The following is an 18580-nucleotide window of genomic DNA, read 5'->3' on the forward strand; positions in this document are numbered from 1 at the left end:
TGGAAAATGAGTTTTAATTCATTTACTTTATACTTGAAAAGCTGCATACAAAATATAGCAAGGTATATAGAATTGTTTTTGTTATGTTCAAGTGCTATTTTTAAAAACTAGTGTTATAGGCCTTAAAAATATTGAAATAGGATTCCAATTAATTTCTATGCTTATGATCTAAGATATAGTAAATTACAGATTTTTAAAAATAGATTGTCTCTTTTTTGCATAATTTTCCAGAAACAACATATATCAATTCATTCATTCTAGATTTAAAAGTAGATTGAGGGCTAGACCCATAGCTAATAGTTAAAGATATATGAAACCAACATGGCCAACCGCAGTTCAAATACCAGGCCTAGCAGCTTGAAAATATACACCAGGTACTTGTGCTTGTGTGTTCAAATTCCAACAGAATGGAGAAGTAGAGAAGAAGGGATATTTCTGTGACCAAGCCCCGATTGGGGGTGGGGGGTGCCTTCTTTTCTTTTTTACTCTAATCTTTGTCTCTTTGTCTCTCTGTCTCTCTTTTTGATGAGCACAAATGCCACTGTCAATCAATAAATCAAAAAAGTAAATGGAGAGGCCAATAGATGGCATAGAGGTTGTGTCACTGGACCCCCATATGGCCAACCACAGTTCAGGTCCTGCACTCGATGACTTGAAACTCTTGCCAGGCATGTATTTGTGTGTCCCCAAGATTCTGGGAGGAGAAGGGAGGAGAAGGGATGTGGGAGTGGCCATCCCCCTGGGAGATGATTTCTCACACTCTTACAGTCTCTGTCTCTCTCTCCTCTCTCTGTCTCTCCCTCTCTGTCTCTGGAAAGTGAACATACCCTAAGGCAAAGACCTCTAAAACAATTAAATAAATAAAAAATAAATAAAAGTAAGTGGAAAAGGCATTAAATTATCTATTTCAATAAGAAAAAGTGTGGTTGTTACTGTTACATGTGAATTTATTTTATCTCACTTATTTCTATTCATGCTGCCATTTTTATATTTAAAATAATAGAAAGAAAGAGAAGAGAAATGAAGAAGAAAGAAAGAACGAATGAACGAAAGAAAGAAAGAAAGAAAGAAAGAAAGAAAGAAAGAAAGAAAGAAAGAAAGAAAGAAATTGTATTATTAACAGTTTTCTGTTTGACTAATAGAAAGAATGGGAGTAGAAAGAATGTTAGAGAGAATAGTTCAAATGCAAAAGCCTCAAACGCTTAAAGGGGGTCAGGTGAATAACATATGTACTACTGGGTAGAGCAGTAGTACGTAAGGCAGCTGGCCATGATGGGTGCTGCAATGAGCTAGAAAGAGCAAATGGTTTAGCAAAGCATTCAAAACCAGGATCATTTAAATTAATGTGTTAGATAAACAAAGCACATCTTTAAATCCAATTTCCTTCAAATGCTGACATATGTCATCTCCGTAAGTTATTCACCTCCTACCAAAAACTAGACACCATCAATTACAACCCATAGGTATAATTATATAATTCCAGAGTCATAACATCTATCAATACTTTCTTTCTAGATTTACCTGCCTAGCTAACTCTATCTACCTGCCTACCGTAGTAGTGTGAATATGAGGTATTCGGTTCTGTTCTCAATAGCGTGAATGCCTGCTTCCTTAAGATTTCTAAACTAGTTCTTCAGATGACATAATGGTACATCGCTGGACTCCCATGTAGTAGACCACAGTTCGGATCCCGGACCTGGTCGCTTAAATTTACACTAGGCATATGTGCATGTGTGCCCAAGATCCCAATAGGAGAATGAAGGAGAAGGGATTGTGGTGTGGCCATCCCCCCTGGAGGTCAATTTCTCACTCTCTGTCTCTCTGTCTCTGTCTTTCTGGTGAGCATATGTGCCCTACAGCAAAGCCTCTTAAAAAAAAAAAATTCTATACTGATCCCAGTGCGGTCCTCATTCATTCATTCCAAAACTTGATTTTGAGCTCATACTAAGTGACACGGGTTGAGTAATAAAAATATAGCAGCAAAAAAGACGCTCAAGTTCCTACTCCCACAGCACTTTTATTTTGTTAGTGGATACAAATAATAAATAGTAAACCAATAAATGACATAGATTATTTTCACACTGAAAAATGCTGTCAAGTAATAAGAGAAGAGAAGATAGTAGACTCACAGATGCTAAGGACTAGTTGGGAAGTTATGGAAGATCTCACTTCTGAAGAATGCATATAAGCAGGGACCTGAGTAGGGAGAAGTTTCAGTCTTATGAAACTATTCAGAATAATATAGGTGGGTGAAATAGTCACATAAAGGCAAGAGGCAGAGGAATGAAGTTGGATAGTTTAAAAATAGAAAAAAAGTTATAGTTAGTACATAGTGATTAAGTGGTAGAAGTCAAATAGGTAAGCAGGGACTAGATTACATGGGGCCTAAGCCATGCAATGGGTTTAGATTTTACTCTAAGTATGATGGAAAAGCATTGGAGGATTTGCAACAGGAAAGTAACATGATCTTATGTGTATCCACAAAGATCATTTGGCTTTTGGGGGATAATAGGCTCCAAGGGGGGAGGTAGGGGAGGAAATCAGGAGATAGTTGAAGGAGGATTGTGATATGATTGTAGTATGGTGAGACCCTGTCAGGGAAACCTCTCTCTCCCTATCCCCCCCCCACCCGAGTCTCTAATTAAAAAAAATAAAATGTTAAAAGTCGTATTGGAAGCAGGGGCCATGTTTAATCTATATGCAGAGATACTTAAACAGGGTATGTAGGACAAATCATCCTTTTTAAAAATAAATTTGTAATTTCGGACTCTCTAGTGTTTCATTATTTCATATACAGTATGGAACTCAGTCTCTCAGATTTCTACTTGCCCTTTCATAATACATTATAATTTTGTCCTTGGATATATTTTGATCTTCATAGCATTTAGCTCTAAAATGTTATGTTTCTAAACCATCTTTCAGCATTTTCTCACAACTATGTCAAGACTTTACTTTCATATTTCATTCTAAGCTTAACTATCTAGAATTTTTAAATCCTCTTAAATAAAAAAGACAACTTTTTTATTCCCTTTGGGGTTGTCTCATTTTCTTGTTGTTTGACTATTGCTAATAGTCAAGTAGAAAAATACCGGGTTATTGGAAAAGTCATGATGTGTTTTCCATGCAAAACTGCATCACGACTTTTCCAATGACTCAATACGTTTATTTTCTCCAGTTTGACTTGTGTGTTTATGAAGTAATTACTTAATGTATGTATTTTTAAAGTAATTAAAGAGTACAAGGCCAACCCATGGCATGGTGGTTAAAGCAGCTCAATCTCATGGCTAAATTCACAGTCTGAGTGCCAATTCCAGTGGCTTGAGAAACACACTAGGTGTGTGTTCATGTATGCCAAAATCCCAAAAGGAGGAAAAATGGAGGGGAAGGGATTATGGTGTGAACATTCCCCATTGAAGGTGCTTAATCACCTTCCTTCTGTTTCTGTATGTCACTCTGTAGAGGTGCATGTGCCTTCTGGACAAAAAATAATTAATATAACAAAAAATTAACATTTTCTGTTCTTTTGCTTTTTTAAAGAATCTTTCTAGAGTAGAATTTTGTATGATTATTTTCGTGTGAAAAAAAGTGACTGTGTATTTTGTGGTAACCTTTAAAAAGCATAGTCTTGACATTGGAGTAAAGAAATGAGACCAAGGGACCAGCCAATGGTTACATCATGGACTCCCATATGGTAGACCGTGGTGTGAGATCTGGACCCAGCAGCTTAAAACTCCAGGCACGTATGTATGCCTGCTCAAAATCCCGAGGTTTCACATGAAATAACCCAGGGATCCACTTTATGTTCACTTTATAATTTAGTATCCAAGAAAATCTCATTGAAATATTTCACTCTAGACTTGTTTATACCATTTTTTCTTAGCACAGAGAACATTTTTTAAAAGTTGTATACTATTACATGAACAACTTTTGCCTTTTGCAGATGTGATTCATGAACAAGTTTAAAAATTCATGAATGTCTTATTTTTATCATAATTTATTTTTAACATTGATAATAGGTCTCTCAAACAATCATGTGATTAAAACTTATACAGTAGAGATAACTGGTAAATCAGAAGAAAAAAATGTACAAGGTATAATAGCCTTTATTATTGATTGCCCCTCCTACACAAAATTCCAATCACTTTTACTATAGTATCCAAATTTAAAAGCCCCAAAATAATATGCTTACATAGCATTCCAATAAAAATATGCTAATTTACTTATCAATGGGCTCATAAACTTATTCATGTCAAGATTTGTTCAAATATGCAAGAAATTAAAGTACAAACCTATATTTATGAATAAATCTCTTCACCATTTGGGAGTACTGAACATACTTACCTAATTTGAATCATATTCACATTTACCAAATATATATCAAAACTGACACATAGCAGACAATATGAGGGTTCAAACGTATGTTGAGTTTTTCAATGTGAAATGTTCTAGGATTGTGGTTTTACATTATCTCTTAAGAGAGGGAAAATGTTTCTATTTTGACAAATTCATACCCAAATTATGTTATTCCAAGAGATTCTAACAAAATTTATATTTCATTAATATTTTCTTGAAGTGTGATCTCTATTAATCTTATGTATCTGGCATGAAATACACATGCTCAAAAAAAGTATTAGTGGATAAATGAATCTGTGAATGAATCGAAAAAGATTGGAAGGAAGACTACCCAAACAGTGAACACATTGAGTGACAGCATCAAGAGAGTAAGAGTGACAGGGAGATTTATTGTAAGAACGCTATGTTGAGGGAACAACACTAGCAAAAACATGGTAGAAAACCACACCAAATTGTGAATCAAGAGAGCTAATTTGAATTCCACCTCTACCACATTCCAACAAAGCAAAGATGACTAAGTCATTTGTCTTTGAGTAATACAAGGCCCAATACTCTAACATTGAATTGAGTTACTGTGTATACTAAATGTATGCTAAGTACATGATCATAAACAGCATCGTTATTTGCAATATAAACAATTGTGGAGGGAAATAAGTGAAATAAGACAAAATAACATACCTATATAAATTTACTTTATAGCTACAAAACACTGCAGTATAAAGTATAACTATTATTATGTGGAAACTATTATAATTACTTCTCAGAAAACTAACCTGGTTTGTGAGTACATAGTAACATACTTTAACTGCACATGAAATGTGATCCCATTATGCCCAGGATTTTAAATTTTTTCGCACCTCTGGGTTAGTATATAAAATCTCACTTTATTTTACAGATTATGTCATAAAAATGCCATTTTGTTGTAAGATATTATTATTTAACCTGTCATTAAAGAGAAAACTATCAAGTAAACTTTGATACAGTACCATTTGTAAGGTGCATTCTTTGTTTAGAGAATGAGAGAAATGTTTTCTTAAGATCCATGAAATAAAGTATTTGACTATTTCTCTGAGAAAGGCTCCCTTTGTCAAGGTGTGGGAAGCCATTAACATATATGACTGTTGCAAACTCCACTGAAATATTTACTGGAGAGAAGAGAGAAAGCTTAAAATTTTGAGCACAAACTCAACTACATTAGCCATTCTGGATTCATCACAGACTATTCTGCATGAAGGGGCTATTCAGAAATAATTTAAAAGTAGATACTTCCATGAACAAAATGTGAAGTAAAAATATATTCAGAATTGGTAAAAATAACACACTAATGATTTTGCTTCAACACATCCTTTAGAAATATATGCCTCAGTCACCGTGAATTTTGCTCTGTGCATCTCCATGAAGCTCTTCCTAATTATCCTGTTCTCATCTTCCATGTGGGGGGGAAAAAAAAAAACTGTGACAAATACCTGTGACCGTTGTTGTTTTTTTAAAATTATTATTTTCTCCCCTTTTGGATAAACTCTGTCTTTTGCTTACTTATTAGAATACTTCCTGAAACAATTTTTTTTCTCCTTTCCATGTGAACACTGAAGATGGAAAAAGTGCTAATATTCCAGATGTTACTGAAATGATGTTTCTAGGAATTCATAGCAAAACCTTCTGAACAAGATTTCAAAATTCTGTAAATAAGGAGCCCTCATAGACATGGCACAGAAAAATATCCAGGCTGAGAAATACTTATTTTTTTCTAAAGTTAGGCATTATAACTAATCCATTACTATAATCCAATAAAGATACTATTTCCCAAATCTTTGTTGATGAAAACACTACTTTAGTAGATGATTACAGATGTTTACTGAGCTTTAAAAACAGCCAGAAAGTATTGTCAAATAAATTTAGAAATTTATTTGGAGATGTCAAATTTGGAAACTGTATTCGAACTGAGTGCAGACTTCTGAAATCAGACAAATCTAATTATAGATCTACCTACCATCCATTGTCTTCCAAGAATTCTCTCTAATGGAGACAAGGATTACTATCTCAAGAGTTTGTTGTGATTAAATAAGATAATGCATAGAGCATTATGCATGCTATAAAATAGATATCACTGAAATTCCCAGTGATTTCACCCCGTTTTGTCAATCCTTTTGAACACTAAAGATGTAAATTTGTTTTACTCTTACAACTATAGACAGTAATGAGTGATCTAAAATAGAAATGCTCACAGTTTGTCTCTCAGAAGTGTAGGGGCTCTGTAATAGTAGCACCTGGGCTACCGTGGAAGGAGAGAGGAGCCTGAGCACTCCAACTCTTGGTGAGCTTTGTTTTTATCTGTCTTCTTGTCTATACACTGAGGACTCCAAGGAAGAGCTGTCCTAATGTCTATACTCCCAGTTGCATCAACCACCCATCTTGATGTCTGAATTTAACATGGCTAATAACAAACTCATGATTACTCAAACAATCCCAGCTGTCCTCTCCCTACTTCCTTCCCATATTCAATTCATTATGTTGTGTTGTCAGAAAAGTCATGACATATTTTTCTGTTGGTCTCTGCACAAATGTGCCCTGACTTTCCTGATGACCCAGTAGTATGGTCTTTGGACTTTTTCTTTAAAATATATCCCCAATCACTTGAATTATCCTCAGCTCTACAGTTGTCTGTAGTCCAAGGATTCTAGCAGTGAAATGCTGACTGGTATTTCTGCTTCTGCTTTACTTTTTCAATGTATTTTACTCGCATCGACCACTGTATTATTTCTAATTGTCAGATATATCTTGAAGCTCCTCTGCTCAAATTCTCCATTGGCTTGTCATCTCTCTCAAAGAAAAATCAAGCACTTCAGTGTAGCATAAACGTCCTCACATCCTGGACTCTGGTTGCAGCTCTTTTTCTACCCATTGCTAACTCAATTCTAGTCAGCTTTACTCTTCGAAGATGCCCAAGTACTCAAGGCATGTACCTTTCACAGGAATTTCAATTCCTACTTCCTGTGACTGGAATGTCCTTCTAGTCATTTTAGTACATATGTTCCTTCTCACTCCTCTCAGCCCTCTGCTCAAATATCAGGGGATCATAAAACCTTTATGTTCAGTCATTTTCACTTAAAATGGACTCTGCATATTCCTAGATTACTTTAACTGCTTTGTTTTCTTCATTATTCTTACCATCTCTTATTACACTGTATCTATTTATAAATTAGTTTGCCACAAATATCCCTATACACCTAAACTGTGAGATTGATAAGAACTAGGATATGTCTGCTTTATTCAATATTGTATCTCCAAAACCTTAGAAGTGCTGGAAACACAGTAAATAGTCAATAAATACTCGCTGAATGAAGAAATGAATGAATATTCTGCTTAATATTATTTCAACGGTAGGGGTTAGCAGGAGGTATAGTGGTTAAGGTGCTGAACTCTCACATGGTGAAATGCAGTTCAGATACCAGAACCAGCAGCTTGAAACTCATGCTGGGTGTATGTACATGTGTGCCCAAAGTTCCAGGAGGAGAATGGAAGAGAAGGGATTGCAGAGTGGCCATTCCTCCCCAGGGGGCTATTTCTCACTTTCCTCTGTCTCTCCAGTGAGCACATGCACCATATGGCAAAAACCTCTCTCTCTCTCTCTCTCTCTCTCTCTCTCTGTGTATATATATACACACACACACACACACACACACATATATGTGTGTGTGTGTGTGTGTGTGTGTGTGTGTGTGTTATTTCTAAGGAAGTGTTCTGCTGCCTAAGTAAAATATTTAATTTTGAAAACCTCTGATATTTATACAGGTGGGTGATGCCCTTATAAGTTGTTAATATACATAGCTAGCATTTTTTCTTAATTTTAACAGACTGAATTCATAGCCATTTTTAATATATGCAAGATATATACCATAATATTCCCATTTTAAACATGCATAGGAGAGAAAAGAGAATAAATCTTTTATGCCACTGTCTTTCCAATAATTTACATCAGAGCTTCCCAAGTGGTATTCTGTAAATCAGAAACAAGTATAGAGAAGGATTTAATGAATGCTAGCTATTACTGGTTGCATACATAATTTCCTTCCCTATGTCCATGTTGTTTTTATTCTTTGTAGGTACTGGAGATACAGTGAGGAAATGAAAACAATGGACCCTGGCTATCCCAAACCAATCACAGTCTGGAAAGGTATCCCTGAATCTCCTCAGGGAGCTTTTGTGCACAAAGAAAATGGTATGTAACATGTCCATTGTCTATTTCATAGGTATTTTAATAACTCATTATGCTTGTTCACTGTGTTAAATCATTGAAAAGAACCATACTAGAATGATATAATACTATATGAACTCTTCCTCCTGACTTAGACTCTAGACACTTTTTGACCTTCCTTTACAAAAAGCCATTAGAAAAAATACAAGCTATATTTTAATATGGAGGATGGATACCTTTGAAGTAACCTCACCTTTATTTCTATTAAAATTCCTGTAAAGATAATTAATAACATACCCAGGATAAGAACTGACCACAAGGAGGATAAGTTGTAAGTGAAGGCAGAGGCACTAAAACCTCAAACAATAATGCATATTGAGGATTATTTTTTTATGTACTTTTGTCTTAGGGTATCAGAAAAAATTAAAACCTCCTCTCAATACAGTAGAACAACTGGATACTTGACAGCTTAATAGCAAGAAAAACAACAGTCTGAGAACTGACCTACTTTCTGTGTAATAGTGCCCCACAAGTAAAATACTGTAGGTATAGGTAAAGTCAGAAAAAGAAATTTTGAATCCCTGATCAAAGCACTTGCTGATAATTTTAGTTTTTTATGTGTGTTCTATTTGCTCAGAGAATTAAAAGACCAAGTTAAGGTATAGCTTGTGTTAAGTTAGAAACAGAAATCCACAGGAGAGAAGGGGATAAAGATGGAAAAAAAAAATTTTAAAAAAGTATCTGTTTAAAAGGAAAAAGAAAGTAATAGGAAAATGAAAAAAATCACAATGCAGGCACATTGAAGGCAGTAGGATCAGTAATGTGACCTAAACCTCAAGAAGTTATGTAGATGAAAAGAAGTGAATGTATACAATAATCATATTGAAGTCAGAAAATTGACATCATCTCTAAGAAGTGTAGCTGTCACCAAGAAAGAAACTAGAACAATGACAATAAAAACATGTTTTTTAAAAAATTAAGCATAGCACAGTGCTGCCTTAAAGGCTGAGAGCACGTGGGAGACTCTGGTTCAATTTCTGGTCCACCATAATAGCTGGGCACAGTGGTGGGTGCCTGTAGTCCCACCATCTTTCAGGAGGCAAAGGCAGAAAGATTGCAATATGGCAAAACTCTGTCTTTAAACAAAATAATGAGGGACTAGCAGTTAGCGTAATAGCTATGTCGCTGGACTCCCGTGTAGCTGACCGCAGTTCGAGTCCTGGGCCCAGTGGCTTGAACTCATGCCCGGCGCACGTGCATGCGTGCCCAAGATCCCGAGAGGAGAATGGAGGAGAAGGGACTGCAGCGTGGCCATCCCCCCTGCGGGGTGATTTCTCGCTTTCTGTCTCTCTGTCTCTCTGTCTTTCTGGCAAGTGCATACTCCCCATAGAGAAAATCTCTCCAAAAAAATAAAAATAAAAATAATGAAAGAAAATTATTTCATTAATTTTCTAAAGTTTGTGTAACTTTTATAATAAAAATAACTTTTAAAGTAAGTAATCATTTCAAAAGTTGAAAAATAAGGTGTAATTTTAATTCATTAGCATATTAAATATTTTGATTTTTCCTGTTTCTGTTTCCAAGACCTATAAAATTTAAGATCTGGGGACCAGCAGTTAGTGTAATGGCTATGTCACTGGACTCCCACGTAGTTAATAGCAGTTCAAGTCCCGGACCTAGTGGCTTAAACTCACGCCGGGCGCGTATGCGTGCGTGCCCAAGATTCCGAGAGGAGAATGGAGGAGAAGGGATTGCAGCGTGGCCATCCCCCCTGAGGGGTGATTTCTCGCTTTCTGTCTCTCTGTCTCTGTCTGTCTGGCGAGCACACGCGCCCTATGGCAAAAACCTCTCAAAAAAAAAAAAAAAGAAAGAAAAAATGTAAGATCTGGCCACATTTGGGAGGAAATAAATCATAATTATACAAAAATTAAAAATTTTTTTCTTGCTTCTTTCTATCCTGTGATTTTTCAAATTCTTGTCTATCTGAACATTTAGTAATATTTATTCACATAAATTAGTGTCACAGTGCTGATGTGTATATTCCGAATTATGTAATTAACTCTTAAATTATGTTTGAACACCCATGAAGAAAAGCAGTTAATGTGAAAAAATTAATTAAAATATCTATCTGTAACCTCATGTTATAAAAACATAATTAACAAAAACCATCAGTTTTCATCTCTGAAAAAATTCATATCTACTTAATTTTATGTGTTGTACAAAATAGAACTGAGAATGAGAGAAGATTCTGTTTCTACAGCATTTTCAAATGATTTCCCCACCTCAAAAGTAAATTTCATAAGTAGAAAAATATTTTTATATTCAATGTCTTATGTTTTCTTTTCACATATTAAGAAAACCTTATAAATTAGAAAAAAAGAATATTGAGAAAATCAATGCTTACAACTGACTGAAAATATAGATGAAACTTCAGCATATCTTATATCTCCTGAACCTCCCTGGTTCATCACCCTTCTTTGATATTTTTTCAACATTGACCTTACTCTTATCTTTCAGGAAATCGTCTTTGAATATCCTTTTTCAGTACCTTATGTATTGTATTTAAATCTTATATTACAATGATCAGCTATGTTCATTATCTTCTCTAACACAAACTCTGAAGGTAGAGTTACACACCACACCTAGTAAACATTCAGTATATAATAGTTACAATTAGTTTTATCCTTCCTCCCTGAAAATGAAAAGATATTTTCCAAAAATGTGGGCTCTGTAGAATAGTGGTACTAACCAATTTGTATGGTCTCTGTTTATATAGCATATCAATAGTAAATTCACTACTTGCCCTTTACTCAGATGTCATGCTTGTGAACTGTTACTTTCAACTCATATTTTAACAGTTTCTTCCCTTAAGTTTGTGTGAAAAAGAAAAATCAAATTAAGCTCATAATTATATGTATAAATTATTTTGCTTCAAAGTAGCTTTTTGTAAGGATAAGTCCATGCAAGCAAAATTTACAATCATAAAATCAGAGATGATAAGCACCGAAATATTTTCTGTAGTTCACTCTTTTTTTTCTTTTTTTTGAGAGGTTTTTGCCATAGGGCGCGTGCGCTCGCCAGAAAGACAGAGAGAGAAAGAGAGATAGAAAGCAAGAAATCACCCTCCAGGGGGGATGGTCATGCCGCAATCCCTTCTCCTCTTGGGATCTTGGGCATGCACGCATATGCACCTGGCGTGAGTTTAAGCCACCAGGTCCAGGACTCGAACCACGGTCAACTACATTGGAGTTTAGCAACATAGCCATTACGCTAAATGCTGGTCCCTGTAGTTCACTCTTCCACCACTGTAGGACTCCTCTCCTAATAGTAATTTAAAAATAAATAAATAAAAGAAAGTTTAAATGCTTAAAATGTAGCTTTAGATGTTATTTATTTATTTATTTTTAGTTGCCAGAGGGTACAGGTGCTCAACAGAAAGACAGAAAGAGAAAGGGAGAAAACAGTCCCCAGTGGGGTATGGTTATGCCCAAATCCCTTCTTCTCCATATCTCCATTCTCTGAGTATTTTGGATGTGCACACGTATGTGCTAGATGTGTTTTTCAAGCTTTTGAAAATAGACTTCAAACTACAGTCAGCCATGAGGGATCTGGCTCCGTTAATCACTAAGCTACAGGGCCAGCACTTAAATACAATTTTAAGGAAAACACAGAATTTACTTTTAACATGGTTGAATATCATTTTATTGATTACAGCTTTACTTTAAGCCTTTTCCCAAAGTTTTGAGTTTGGGCTCTATGGATGTTGTATATTAATTCTCCACTTTCATACTGTTAAAATCTACAAGTTTAATTCAAATAAACATCATCACAATATTTAGTTTATTTATGCACATTTACTAAACACTAATTTCTTACCAATAGTGTATAATTCTAGAAAATATAACAGAGAGAGACACTGGCATACAGGAGTACCTCCAAAGCTATGATAGGACAGCTACAGTCAACTATGTTTCATTACACTTTAGGAATAAGCTATAGAAAAGTCACCAGACCCAAAATCCAGTCATACATAAGAGAAAAAAAAAAATGATCAAATGTTTCGTTCCAGCTCTTTTATTTCTTTCTCAGAGTCTCTGCCAAAAAATAAAAATTCAGGTAAGACTTCTTTAAATAAACATAACTTATAATGTCAAAGTTTCCTTTAAAAGAAAAAGAAAACACAATCACCTTTACATTTTTTCAACAAACTTACATTCTGATGGCAGCAGGTGGCATAGTAGTTAAGGGTGCTGGACTTCCACATGGCCAACTGTGGTTCAAATCTCAGACCTGGCAGCTTGTTTTCTCACTTCTCTCTCTCTCTTTCGTTTTCTGGTCAAATATAAATAAATAAATAAATAAATAAATAAAGCTAAATAAAATAATTCTTTATAAAACAAAACAAAAATCTTAATTCCAAAAATTAAAAAAATAAAAAAAAAGCCCTGAGTTACTGAACAAGATGAATTGTACAGAATCACTTTCAGTCTACTTCTTTTTAAATATTGATATTATCTAAGTTCTACTGGCTAGACCTTTTATTTCTAGCCAGCTTATTCAGTAGATACAATTCTACTTTTATACATGGAGCGCTATACAATTTGGCCTATACACTTGATTAATATGAAAATGAAAGCTTCTTAAGTCATGTGTAATGCCCAGTAGTGTTATATTAATTAGCTTTGGCTAACAATTACAGGGCAGGACACTTCCAGCTGTTGATTTCCAGTTTATAAACATATGAAGTACACTCACCTATTTCGAAGGTCTGTTTAATTCTAGATCAATGTCGTTATTCAACTCCGATCGTCTAATATGCTGTTATTTGGCAGGTCCTCACCATTTCTTCATCCAAGTTTGTTGAGTAATTACATTGGATTTCATTAGTGTGATCAAATACCAGTTCCCTGCAGAAAAATATGAATTTACATACACCTGTTTTCAGCTGGCAAGGTGCTCTGATTGCAGTACTGTCCTTTGAAACTAGAAGCCACAACACGTGTCTGGCATTGAGCGGAAGGATATACAAGATGAAGTGACTTGAAGGCATGGTCTGTCCTATCTGTAACTTGTGGAGAAATGTCAGAGTTGTGTGCTTCAAGGATGATCTGTATCAGAAGCTTTGATACTTAACTATGGAGAACTTGATCATCACAAAAATTTAAAAAAAGAGATTTCTGAAGGACTCAGTCCTCAGTCTTAGCAAAATTATTAAGTGTTCAGTTTCTACATATGGAATTAAAGATTATAATTCTGCTTCTACCAGAACTTCGGTATATTGTTTTATCTCTGATTCTCTTTATTTTTGATTGTAAAGAATGGATAATTAATTCTACCTGATAGAGTAGTTCTGAGGATTAAAAAAGATGGCATATACTAAGCTTGTAACACCATGCCTCTTCAATAATAAGTACTCAGTAAAATAGAAAAAAAAGAAAATTCTCATTAATGACTATTATTGACAACGCTCAAAATGTAATTTTTAGATAATTATACTATTAAAACATTTCTTTTATATTTTATCTCAAAGCAAGAATTAATTCCATGTCAGAGACTCACAAAGAAATTTGACATGAAGAAGCCATGGACAGAGAAAAAAGTAGATATGTGCCTAACAAAAACAATAAAATTTGGAGAATAAGTCTTAAGAAAAAAATGCATATTTTGGTACTTTGTCAAAAGCCTATGATCTGGGACCAGCAGTTAGCATAATGGCTATGTCGCTGGACTCCCACGTAGTCGACCGCGGTTCGAGTCCCGGACCCGGTGGCTTAAACTCACGCCGGGCACGTGTGCGTGCGTGCCCAAGATCCCGAGAGGAGAATGGAGGAGAAGGGATTGCGGCATGGCCATCCCCCCTGGGGGGTGATTTCCTGCTTTCTATCTCTCTGTCTGGCGAGCGCACGCGCCCTATAGCAAAAACCTCTCAAAAAAAAAAAGCCTATGATCTGCAACCATAATGCTGTAGGACATATATGTCTTGCTGAATAATTTGAGGATGATACATGGCATCTCCTATCCCATGAAATATGAAATAAGTTATGTGGAAATATTAAAGATAGACTTGGAAATTTGTTTATACTCTTTTCCTATAAAGCTTAATAATGACTTTAACATTTCTATATAAGATAGCCAGCTGGCACATACTTTACCTAAACTATATAAATAAGATATTTTAATAAAGGAAGAAAAGGAGAAGGAACAAAATAGGTGTAACCGAAAGCTAGAAATGAGGTAAATATACAAAATACTGTAAATATCTATTTACTTATTAATCTTCCTAGGAGACAAGGGAAAACATTTTCAATTTTATGACTTGTTAAATATTATGGTTTCTTTTCCAAATTACAAAAAGAACCTCATTGTTTAGGACAAGCACAACAATTCTTGGGAAGGATGAAAATATACTTAAAGGTATTTCATAGAAGACTTTTTACAATGTATTGAATGATGTCCTCAATAATAGCCCATTGATAAGCAGTGTTTCAGTTCAGAGGCTGTTTTAGTTTTCTTCAGTATAAATTGAAATTATCCCACTAATGTGTGATTTTCTAACAGCAACCCTATAAGCAAGAGAAAGGATAAAATTCCCTTTCTTGTGGGGACTAGATGTAGATGTGTGTATCATGGTTTTTGAACAGTACTCTGTAGATAATATTTCTTTCACTAGATTGAGCTTTCCATAGGCATTAGGAGGTACAGTTCCTTGAGCACTGTAAGACAGAGTCATTTTAGCTGACAGCTGAACTGATGAGAGTGTTTGCTTCCTATGAAAACTGAAGGGCCTTAAAGTACATCTCTAAAGAAGTTACCTATTTTATGAAAATTTTTTATGCATTTTCACTTTCACAAATAAGTGTAACCTGTGTGTATGTGTGTGTGTTTTCCCGCCCAGGCTTTACATATTTCTACAAAGGAAAGGAGTATTGGAAATTCAACAACCAGATACTCAAGGTAGAACCTGGATATCCGAGATCCATCCTCAAGGATTTTATGGGCTGTGATGGACCAATGGACAGAGATAAAGAAGGGCACAGCCCACCAGATGATGTAGACATTGTCATCAAACTGGACAACACAGCCAGCACTGTGAAAGCCATAGCTATTGTCATTCCCTGCATCTTGGCCTTATGCCTCCTTGTATTGGTTTACACTGTGTTCCAGTTCAAAAGGAAAGGAACACCCCGCCACATACTGTACTGTAAACGCTCTATGCAAGAGTGGGTGTGATGTAGGGTTTTTTTCTTTCTTTCTTTTCCAGGAGTTTGTGGTAACTTGAGATTCAAGACAAGAGCTGTTATGCTGTTTCCTAGCTAGGAGCAGGCTGGTGGCAGCCTGATTTGGGGCTGACCTTTCAAACCCAGAGGGTTGCTGGTCCTGCACATGAGTGGAAATACACTTGTGGGGAAGCTTCCATGATGCACAGTATCTGCCGTTCTTCAGTCCTTTGTCTTTCTTTGTCATTCAGTTCTAGGCCTTTCCTCTGCACGCTCAATGCCCAGTAAAATTTCAGGATTAACTAAAGAAGAGGAAAAAAAAGAAGAAGAGATTCTTCTTAAAGGTTTCTAATATGATTTTCCTTCTGAAGTCTGAGCCCATTTTTTGGGGGGGAAACAAAGCAAAACAGAAACAACCACAAGTTTTTGCTTTAAAGCAAAGGAAAACAAGTTTAAAGAAAAACCCACAATTGAACTTTCAGGAAAGTGTGAAGACCCAAAACAGCTTTGTCTCCAAAGAAGATAGCTCTCTGACTGCTATGGATAGTCTCCTACGCATCATTTTGTCAGGTGGGAGATGTGGAATACACATGCAGGACTTTAGACTGTTGGGACAGCCATTTTCCAACAAACAAGGGGCCAAAATATCTGCAATATAGTAACAGCCTTAATACTACATCCATTTTTCATTTTATACAGCTGTTCTCAGCTATGTCCTCAATGTTTCATCTCATTTATATTCATAGCTATAGTCAAACAGGAACTTCTAATTGTTTTGAAGTGTTTCTAAACCCCTTCTTGCCACCCTACTCCTACATCATTGTGATTATCTCCCCAGATTGTATTAGGCCATTGCCCCAGGCCTTCCACAGGTCTGTCAGGAATATTCATTACAAATTGGAGCAAGAAGCAGTGTGTCTCTGAAGTGGACTAAAGTGACAGTTATTTTATGAGGATTTGTGACACTAGTAATACATTGGTATAACCCTTTGAGAACTATCTGACTGGCTCTCAGAGTCTTAGAAGTGTCAGTCTTGATACTGGTAAATTATAAAACTGGGTTGTGGTAAACAGTCACAGGTTCAAGAAGTTCAGGTTTTTAAAATGGATACCTTATAAACTCATGTAATTCTTAAATGATTTATAGTATACATAAATGCATTTATAACACAGAAACAATGCTACGTGTCAAACTTTTCTGGCAAATGCAAGGACATTTTATTGAGTAATCTCAGAAGAGGGAAATTTTATTTGTACAACTGGTTATAATAGCCCAAGTTTTTAACTTTTCAGAGACATATTAAATTTCTGTTTTAAAAAACATTGCATGAAAATTCAATTTGCCTTGGTTTATGCACTGAGCATTGCCATTTAAAAATGAATTACAATGATGACTCTGAAATCGCATGAATACCCCCAACACATTACCTATTGCATGTCGACCATAGTTCTCAAAGGGTTAGTGTGGCTTCTGGCATTCAGCCATTCATTTGATCACTGACAGAGCCAAGAGACCACCAAAGCATTTCATTGTTGAGTGTAATTTGTCTTAACAGCAGTATTGTCATTTTCATGTGACCTGCAGAGCAGGTTTGTATCAATATTTTTTTCCTAGAGAAAAGTCAGCAACTGACAGACCTCTTTATTGATTTTTAGGAGCTGCTTCTTGCAGTGAAAGGCTTTACAGCCACTGGGCTGTGAACTTATTAGAGATGGTCAGATGGAACGCACCCCATGAGTCAGACATTGGCTTTGTGTGAAAGCCAGCTTTTGAGGGGATTAGCTTTTGAAACAATGAACAGCTTGCCTTGAACTTGATTATTGATCTGTTGACTGTCATTAACAACAACTTAAACATTGTCTTCTGTGAAAATTTACCTTGAAGAGTCCTGTTCTATGTCTTTGCCCTTTGACCTTTAACTTGCAAACTGGCACAAACTGAAGGAAATCTGGTGTTACTTCTTCATTGGATTGTTAGTTGTTCTCCAAAACCTAGTAAGCATGAGCTGTTTCCTTAGAGTGGAGAGAGGAGTGTTGATGGTGAAAATCTGCAGATGGACACTTTGTTTTTTAGATGCACACTCTAAAAAATGTCCTATAGGTAGAAGTGACTTTTAATTTTCCTTTATTATAATTTCAAATCTAAATTCATTGTTTTAGTACAAATTACAAAAACTATAGGGAAAAAAAAAAAAAAAAACAACCTCAAATACTTGAATGGCCAGTGTGGCTTTTATATAAAGCAGGAATTTTATACTAGTGAAAATTTCTTACTCATTTGCTAATAATACACATTTCCAGATGATTTTTAATGAGTGTAGGTATACATTCTTATTTGGAAATGGATAGTTTGGCTGCCTTGAATTTATATTTATACTCAACATAGCATGAAAATTAGAATGCCTTTTGGTTAAACTACATGTTTATGATTTGGTTGGGGGAAATATTTTGTAATCATGGGTGGCATGCTGCAAAGCCTTGCAGATTGTTATTTCTGACAACCTGAACGTATATACTGTAAGGCTAAGACAAAAAGAGCAGTTAGAAAAGAGGAATGGCCTTACAGCAAAACATCAGGCAATGCAGACTGTATTTTGAGAAGATACTGGATATTATGTATGTGAGAGCCAAGAAAGCAAGGACAGAGAACCAGAATCAGCCCTGTAGCTTTTCTTCAGTGCTTCCATTCTAAGATGATGCTGATATCATAAAGACTTAGTCACTGCTGCTGAGCATGGAGGACTATACACATAAGCTTGTTGATAGTGTTTGCCCGTGGGAGAGTTTAATCCTTTTAGGACCTTGATGTCAAGAA

At 35.5% G+C, this 18580-nt stretch overlaps 1 protein-coding gene across 1 annotated transcript in view; it reads left to right on the forward strand.

The window, feature by feature from the left end:
• The window catches only part of MMP16 (matrix metallopeptidase 16), a gene marked incomplete at its 5' end in the record, with an annotated part of 139819 nt that extends 123103 nt beyond the window's left edge, over positions 1-16716 (forward strand). Inside the window, 2 exons of the mRNA XM_006160751.2 lie at positions 8457-8572; positions 15444-16716. Of these exons, the coding sequence (XP_006160813.1) occupies positions 8457-8572; positions 15444-15778 (451 nt within the window). The remainder of the gene's footprint in view (positions 1-8456; positions 8573-15443) is intronic.
• Positions 16717-18580: the final 1864 nt, after the last annotated feature.

Source organism: Tupaia chinensis, unplaced genomic scaffold (genome assembly GCF_000334495.1).
Source record: "Tupaia chinensis unplaced genomic scaffold, TupChi_1.0 Scaffold000707_1, whole genome shotgun sequence".
Lineage (NCBI taxonomy): Eukaryota > Metazoa > Chordata > Mammalia > Scandentia > Tupaiidae > Tupaia > Tupaia belangeri.